At 43.5% G+C, this 9,046-nt stretch overlaps 1 protein-coding gene across 1 annotated transcript; it reads right to left on the reverse strand.

The window, feature by feature from the left end:
* Positions 1-4,392: 4,392 nt before the first annotated feature.
* Positions 4,393-5,488, reverse strand: LOC115506912 (heat shock-related 70 kDa protein 2-like). Its single transcript, XM_030304862.1, is given in 4 exon segments — positions 4,393-5,103; positions 5,105-5,256; positions 5,259-5,368; positions 5,370-5,488. Coding segments are annotated over 4 exon segments (1,092 nt in total).
* Positions 5,489-9,046: the final 3,558 nt, after the last annotated feature.

Below are 9,046 nucleotides of genomic sequence, written 5' to 3' on the forward strand. Positions count from 1 at the left end.
AGGCTTTCAATTTTTTTTTTTTTTTCAACGTTTATTTATTTTTGGGACAGAGAGAGACAGAGCATGAACGGGGGAGGGGCAGAGAGAGAGGGAGACACAGAATCGGAAACAGGCTCCAGGCTCCGAGCCATCAGCCCAGAGCCAGACGCGGGGCTCGAACTCACGGACCGCGAGATCGTGACCTGGCTGAAGTCGGACGCTTAACCGACTGCGCCACCCAGGCGCCCCTGGCCTTTAGGCTTTCAATGTAATACTACTGGAAATCTACCAGGAGTATATAATTTTGATTTTAAAGGCTATTAAGTCCCAGAATTTATTAGTCAACAAGCTATTTTATTGAGCAACTATTATGTCCCACATAATATCTTTTTCTCCCAATACAAAAATAACTGTCAATAGCTTCAAAATACTGTTTCAGGCCTTATTCTATGGAACACCCCAGAAGTTATTCATTCCTGCCTCTTGAACAAAATTTAGAAAAACTATAGTTTTGTTTGTATTTCAGGTCCCCACAAGAAGCTGTCATCGAGGCAGTGTGTCTGAATGTTTTTACAAAAACAAAACCAAAACAAAGGATCGTTTTCACTGAAAGTGATGCAAATTATATAGCTACATTTATATTTGAGATATCTCCATTTTAATATTTCTTAGGCTTGTATGATTCTATCACTGATGGTGTCGAAATTCTGCACCTTCTCTCACCCACGTCGTTGTTCCTTACACTCTCTCCAAATCCTCGCTCCAATTGTCAAGTTCTGTGAACCTTTATACAGAGGTCAAGGAAGAATAAACACCCAAACACCTATCGCGATAGAGAGTGAGCATTCTAAGACCAAGGGCTGTCTTGTTCAGCTGTTTCATCCGGCTCAGAGCCCAGCAGTCACGTACAGAAGAGCTTATAACAAGGCATCTGTTATAACTGTGCCTTCCCCCACAGTCCATCTGATAAAGTCCTAACCCCCACTACCTCAGGATGGGACCATATCTGGACATAGGATCTTAATGGAATGAAGTTAAAATGAAGTCATTAGGGTGGGTGCCAATCCAATATGGCTGGTGTCCTTATAGAGAAGAGACTAGAACACAGACACTTTCAGAAGGAAGACCACGTAAAGACATAAGGAGAAGATCATCCATAAGCCAAGGAGAGAGGCCTGGTACAGATCCTTCCTTCATAGCTCTCAGGACAAAAAATAAGTCTGCCAACACCTTGATTTCAGACTCCTAACTTCCAGAGTCGTGAGAAAATGCACTTCTGTTGTTTAGGCCATGCCATCTATGGTACTTTGTTATGGCAATGCGAGTAAAGTCATACAGCACTTCCTCTGGCTCGTGGTGTTACCCGTTCCGTAATTTTCAGTGGGCTTCGCCTACGTTTGGCCAGGTCATCGAACTCAAGCCTCGCCTGGCCTGGCCGTTCCTTTCATGGAAGCTCCCTAGTTGCTGTTTGCATGATCTTGAGAAATTCCACCTTAATTTTGCCCTGTGGTATTTATCCACTCCTCCTCCACGATCATTTGGCCCCTGACCTACCACTTCTCACAACCTTCTCTTCCTGATATACCCAGTTTTAAGGCCCTAAAAGTACCCATCCCATTCCCAACCTCGGAAAGGAGAAAGGTAACTGCTGTTCGTGAAGCAGAACTCCTATTGGCAGGTCTTCCGCGAGGTCTGCCGTGTTCCCCTCATCCGGCTCCTCTAAAGCCGATACGAGGGACGCCTGGCTGGCTCGGTCAGTTAAGCGTCTGACTATGGCTCAGGTCAAGATCTCACCATTTGTGAGTTCGAGTCCCTCCTCGGGCTGTGTGCTGACAGCTCGGAGCCTGGAGCCCACTTCGGATTCTGTGTCTCCCTTTCTCTCTGCCCCTCCCCCACTCGCACTCTGTCTCTCTCTCTCTCAAATATAAATAAACATTAAAAAAAAAATTTTTAAGCCAGTATGATACCCTCAGCTGCTCTGGATCATCTTGATCCTTCACGTGTTCAGCTCTCTCCTTTTGACCTCACCGCTTCACTGAAATGTGGGTTCCTGTGGGTCAACACAGTGCTTTAATTCAGGTATTTGAAATGTACCATGTCCAATAATGGTTTGATAATTGAGCTGTTGGGAACTGATCTCATTCAGAGACTGATGTGGTTCATTCAATACTCTAAATGAACATGTATAATTAAGATACCAGAAAACTGAGTCTAGGCATCCAAATCGGTAAAGAAGTAAAACTCAGCGAAAGAGGTGACGGACCTGTCCCCTGCAAACTATCAAACACTGACGAAAGAAATTGAAGACGATGCAAAGACGTGACAAGACGTTCCACGTCCATGCACTGGAAGAACAAACACTGTTAAAATGTCCATATTACCCCAGGGCGGCTGGGTGGCACAGGAGGGTTAAGTGTCTTGACTCTTGATTCTGGCTCAGGTCACGATCTCACGGTTTGTGAGTTCAAGCCCCACATCGGGCTCTGTGCTGACAGCTCAGAGCCTACTTGGGATTCTCTCTCTTCCTCTCCCTCTGCTCCTCCCCTGCTTGTGTTTGCGCTCTCTCTCTATCTCTCTCTGAAAATAAATAAATAAACTTAAAAACAGTACCCTAAGTAGGAGATTTCTGTTCTTGGTTTACATGCTCGGTTCATTGCCAGGTACTGACCTGCTTCGACCTGCCTTCAGTATTCTAAATCCATGAAAGAAAGGAAGCCCTGAACTACTCAAGAAAGTCAGAGATCTCACCTAACCAAAATGAGTATTTGTCTTTGTTTCCTTTAAATTCTATTGTAACCGTTCCTAATGTCAGTCTCCCCCCCCCCCTTAATATGCTTCCTCTTTTGTAAGTGAACAAAATACACACCAGCCCTGAAGAATGACAGTAAAACCACAGTACCATAATTGTGATGCATAAAGAAATCTTCCTTTTCTTTGACTCACAAATGCCATAGGACTCATCGATAAGCTACAATTACAACCATATTTTCATGGAAAACGTGTTGAGCTTAAGAAGATCAAGAAGTAGGTCTTTCCCTCTTAAATCAATGGATGTTTTTACATATGTAGCTGAGAAGTCAAGGCATGAACAATCAGCAAAACACGTGGTACCTCGTTAAGCAACATACAATGAGAAGAGTTAAAATCTCCGATGGCAACTTGGACCTGGGAAGGACTGTAATTTTTCTGTAGATCGAGAAATGCAGACATCAGTGGGTCATGAAGACGTTTTAAAAAATACACAGAAATGTGACTGAAAGCAGTAAATTCTAATGTAGTATATAGATGAGTAGAATAAAATGTTTATCCAGGTTTGCAGCCACAACACTTGCTCACAACTAGTAACTGTTATTTAAGGGGTGAGACTGTGGGATGGTAACAGAGCCCGTTTCTTATTACCAAAGGGAAGCGCCGAAATATTTCATAAGTGATCGTTTCCAAACAAGTCCCCATCCATAAACTGCAGGTGCTGAAAAATGTGAAGATCGTAAACCCACAAGACGTAGGAGCATTCGTATTACGACGCTGAATAAACTCACAAATTTGTATCGTTAAACTAGGTTTTGAATCTTTCCTTTTTCATGCACGCTGAGGATGCAAACTAAGCATGAACTACTGAAATAGAAACTGCACAAGTGGTGGCAGAGAACAGACTCATTCCAAAGAATGACCGTTTCGTCCGCTTGATCAGCACCAGACCTAGGCTCCTCTCAGTTGCGGAAGCGCACAGCCGCCAGATCCTACCGCCCAGTAAAGCCTCACGACACTCGGACTGAAGACTCTCAAAGTCTGTTACACTCACACTCTTCCCTTTCAGCCGTGTGCTGGTACTTGAGGCAGCTGAATGCTTCCCGACACCTTTCAAGAGCCTTCCTTTCATTTTCTCTACTCAACACGAGTCTCAGAGTGTTATTTCCAACTGTTTGCATGCCACTCAAGTTTAGGCTTCTATAGTATTTCTGGCTGTTACCCGATCTCCATTAACTTCATCTTCCAATCTCTATTTCCCTGCTTTTCTAGAATCTGATCGATATCATCTTTACTGAGATGGCCTTTGTCGTTAGTAATGTTGATTTTGTTCTTCCTACTGGCGCTTTTGTGTGAAGCCGTTACATTGCGATCGATCCTGGTGTCTATGTCAAAGGTCACCTGGATTTTAGGAATGCTCCGGGAGGCTAGAGGATCCCAGAGAGCAAAACCTGCCAAGCAGTTTACTTCTTTTAGTTAAAGCCCTTTCTCCCTCCTGCGCTGTCACTAAGCAGTGGCCTGGGTGGCAGAGGAAGCAGTGAGCATCTGGGTTTGCTTTGCAGGAATGGTGGGGTCTCTCTTAGACATGCCATGACCTCCTTGTTGTTTCGATGCCCAAAGAGAAGGGGTATCATCAAGGAGCAGGAGATCTTCCGCATTGTGCAGCTACTCCTCATGAGGGCTGATGATTTTGCTGAGCTCCTTTCCATTCAAGAAAATTGGAAGCAATTTCTGAAACTTTGGGGTACAAGTGGAATCACTGACTATCTCAGTTTCATTAACGTGGCTCTTGTCGAGTTTGGCATCCTTCAGAGACTCCTCTACTAGCTTTAGGGCACCACAGAAGACATCAGCACTCAGCTGGGCTCAGGAAACAGAAGTGTAGAAACCCATGTCCGTATAGAATAAATCAATCTCAATCCTGGCAGGAGCAAAGAAACCCAAGATACATTGTGCCTTCTCATAGGCAGTCTGGAGGCAGCGTACTGCCTGCTTGTGGTAGGTTACATCCTTCCTGTGCTTGCATTTGGCCTCTTCCATCAGGTAGCTCACCATACAACTATCAAAAAGTTCCCCATCCAGGTGGGTGTTACCAGCTGTGGATTTTCCTTCAAAGATGTCATCCTGGATGTTTAGGATAGATACACCAAAGGTGCCACTACCTAAGTCGAAGATCGGCATGTTTCTCTCTTTTAAAGCTTCATTTTTTGTTGTCGTTGTTTTTAAATCCAGGCCATAAACTACGGCTGCTGCAGTAGACTCATTAACGATTTCCAGGATATTAAGATCAGTGATGGTCCGTGCATTCTTTGTGGCCTGACACTGTAAATCATTTAAGTAGGTTAGAACAGTAATTACTGTATTTTCTGGCTTTTTTTCCACCCAAGGAGGCTGCAGCAAACTCTTTCATCTTGCTTACAACCACGGAAGAGATCTCCTCTGGGGAAAAAACATTTTTTCCTTTATATTCTACAATTACTTTGGGTTTTCCCTTTTCACAAATCATTTGGAAAGGCCAGTGCTTCACTGCGACTGAACTCTGGCATCACCAAACTTACGACCAATCAGCCTACTGGCATCAAAGACGGTAGCAAAGTTCATCATCTCTTGGCTCTTAGCAACCTCATCGATGAGGTGATCACTCTGTGAAAGCCACATCGTTTGGACTGGTACGTGTGCCTTGGTCACTGGCAATGATCTCTACTTTTCTGTGCTGGAAGACCCCTACACGTGAATAAGTGGAACCCAGTTCAATACCCATTGGCAGGTCTTGATTAAAGAAAGCAAAGGGGGGAACGAGGCAGAAAATAGTTTAAAGGAGACCTATACCCTCTATGTTCTCCACTACTTCTCCTTCACCGTATTTCAATCCTTATGCGGGTCAAACTCACACATAAACGGGTTTGGTTTACAATTCATTCAGATGGTAACGTGTTCCACTTGTACTCCATTGTCTGCAGGCTTTCACCGCACTTGGTAATAGATGTCAAACTACAAGGTGACCTCCAGAATTCTGAGAATGGTATCAAACCATCAGGGCAATCAATAAGGCTTCAAAGCTTTGGGGTCATTTGTGGTTTCTCTCATGCCCACATCTAATTTGTTCCCAGGTCCAGTCCATTTTTCCTGTTTGCTTGTGTCCTTCCACACTGCCACCACTCTAGTTCAATGTTTTATTACTTCATGCTCAGACCACCACGGTAGCATTATCACTAGTATTTCTCCTTTCTCTGATCTCATGACCTATTCAGCAGCATCATTCATTCATCCATCCATCCATGCATTCATTCAGTAAAAATCAATTATAGATCTAACATTTGCTTAATACTGCGTTCGATGTTGAAAATAAAAGGATCAATTAAATAGGGCTGCTATCTTCCATGAATACCATCATGCTGATCTTTTTATTTTTAAAGTTTTTATTTATTTATTCTGAGAGAGAGAAAGAGAGAGCGCACGGGGGAGGGGCAGAGAGAGAGGGGGAGAGAGAGAAGAATCTCAAGCAGGCTCTGCACTGATGCTGACCTTTTAAAATTAGGCCTTTTAACCTAAATGTGAGACAGGAAGCCATCAAAATCCTTGAGGAGAAAGCAGGCAAAAACCTCTTTGATCTTGGATGCAGCAACTTGTTACTCAACACGTCTCTGGAGGCAAGGGAAACAAAAGCAAAAAATGAACTACATCAAAATAAAAAGCTTCTGCACAGTGAAGGAAACAATCAGCAAAACTAAAAGGCAACCGACAGAATGGGAGAAGATATTTGCAAATGACATATCAAATAAAGGGTTAGTATCCAAAATCTACAAAGAACTTCTCAAACTCAACACCCAGAAAACAAAGAATCCAGTGAAGAAATGGGCAAAAGACATGAATAGACACTTCTCCAAAGAAGACATCCAGATGGCCAACCGACACATGGAAAAATGCTCCACCTCACTCACCATCAGGGAAATACAACTCAAAACCACAATGAGATACCACCTTACACCTGTCAGAATGGCTAACATTAATGACTCAGGCAACAACAGACGTTGGCGAGGATGCAGAGAAAGAGGATCCCTTTTGCATTGTTGGTGGGAATGCAAGCTGGTGCAGCCACTCTGGAAAACAGGATGGAGGTTCCTCAAAAAACTAAAAATGGAACTACCCTACGACCCAGCAATTGCACTACTAGGTATTTATCCACGGGATACAGGTGTGCTGTTTCAAAGGGACAGATGCACCCCCATGTTTATAGCAGCACTATCAACAATAGCCAAAGTATGGAAAGAGTCCAAATGTCCATCGATGCATGAATGGATAAAGAAGATGTGGTGTATATATATATACAATGGAGTATTACTCGGCAACCAAAAAGAATGAAATCTTGCCATTTGCAACTACGTGGATGGAACTGGAGGGTATTATGCTAAGCGAAATTAGTCCGGCAGAGAAAGACAAATATCATACGACTTCACTCATTTGAGGACTTTAAGAGACAAAACATATGCACATAAGGGAAGGGAAACAAAAATAATATAAAAACAGAGAGTGGGACAACACATAAGAGGCTCTTAAATATAGAGAACAAACAGAGGGTTGCTGGAGGGGTTGGGGAGGGGGGATGGGCTACATGGGTAAGGGGCATTAAGGAATCTACTCCTGAAATCATTGTTGCACTATATGCTAACTAATTTGGATGTAAATTTAAAAAAATTAAAATTAAAAAAATAGAAATAAATGTTAACAACACCAAAAATAAATAAACAAATAAATAAGGCCTTTTATCACACTAATCCTTGCTCAAAAACTTGTTCCCCATCACCTATCAAATAAAATTAATAAAACAGATCTAAGAGACCTCTCCAACTGGTATGGCTTGTGGAACCAGGTGGACACAGATTCAAGTCCTGATTCTGTCACTTGCAGCTTTGTTGGCTTATTAGTGATTAGGCATGCTATTTAACCTCTCTGGTCCTCAGTTTCCTTAGTCTTAAAATATATCTATCATTTTGGCACACAGTAGGTGCTCATTAAAAGTTCTTTTGACTTGCCTCGTATATAAACGATGGGCATCCCCAAACACAGATTCATATAGAATGAGACTTATAACAGATTCTAGATATCATCAAATAAAGCTCCCTAATTTTACACTTGGGGAAATGAGTGGCCCTCAGTGACACAGGGATTTGGGAGCAGATGGAGATCTGGCATCTAGTCCTCCTGACCCCCCATCAAAGCACTAAATGGGAGCAGCCAGAAAGTGTTCTTGGAGGAAATTCAAGGGTAGGAAGGCAGAGGACATTTCCCAATCAGAAGAGTGTTAAGGTTGACAATACAGATTTCAAATATGTAGCCATGTTCTCAGTTTACAGGGAAAAGGCTATGTTTATTTCTCTCCGAAGGGCAGAAGTTACTGATGAATCTGAAAAACTGAAAGCACGACAAATACTTAGGTGTATGGTAACTTACACAGTATCCTCTCCACTAGACGTACAGATGGAACGGAAGACAGTAGGCAGAATCACAGGGGAGGGAGTCAATGAATAACAGAAGGTGAATCGAGGGCTGGTCTTTGGAAATCATTGGATCTAAGCCAGTCAGATGACAGGTTAAGAAAACTAAGGCCCAGAGAGCTCAACGGATGGATCAAAACTGCATGGACACTTATAGACAGTGATGGGACACCTGGCTTTTTAAGCTTTTTGTTTGTTTGTTCGCTTATTTTGAGAGATTGAGAGAGAGGGAGAGAGAGTGTGAGTGGGGGAGGGGCAGAGAGACAGGGAAAGCGAATCCCAAGCAAAATCCGCACTGCCAGCGCAGAGCCCAACGTGGGGCTCGAACTCACAAATCCTGGGGTCATGACCTGAGCTGAGCTCGAGAGTCCGATGCTTAACCCACTGAGCCACCCAGGCGCCCCTGGGACACCTGGCTTTTTAAAATCTTGCCATCGTTCCATTTTATTTCACTGGGTGCTCAAACAGGAACATTCTTCTCACTCAGCATTTGTCGAATGCCTCGCATGTGCAGATCACGGGGCGGAGCCCCCAAGAAAGGCTGGTAAGTTACACGCGGGGCCGAAAGCAGGAAAAGAGCAGCAGGAAGGACAGCTGTCCCGTTGCTGCAGGCGGGCGGGCGCCTCCAGCTGCAGATGAAAACATGTCAATGTCCGTAGTCACTGCCAGCCTAAGCAGGGCGACTCCGAAAGGGGTTATCACACTGCCACTTAAAATGAACACTTAATAAGTGATATCGAACGTGCGTTGAAAACATTCATACATTTAATGAATCATCTAATTAAACACTGTATGTGCAACAGTATGCAGCAGACTGAGAGAAA

Source organism: Lynx canadensis, chromosome X, assembly GCF_007474595.2.
Source record: "Lynx canadensis isolate LIC74 chromosome X, mLynCan4.pri.v2, whole genome shotgun sequence".
Taxonomy (NCBI): domain Eukaryota; kingdom Metazoa; phylum Chordata; class Mammalia; order Carnivora; family Felidae; genus Lynx; species Lynx canadensis.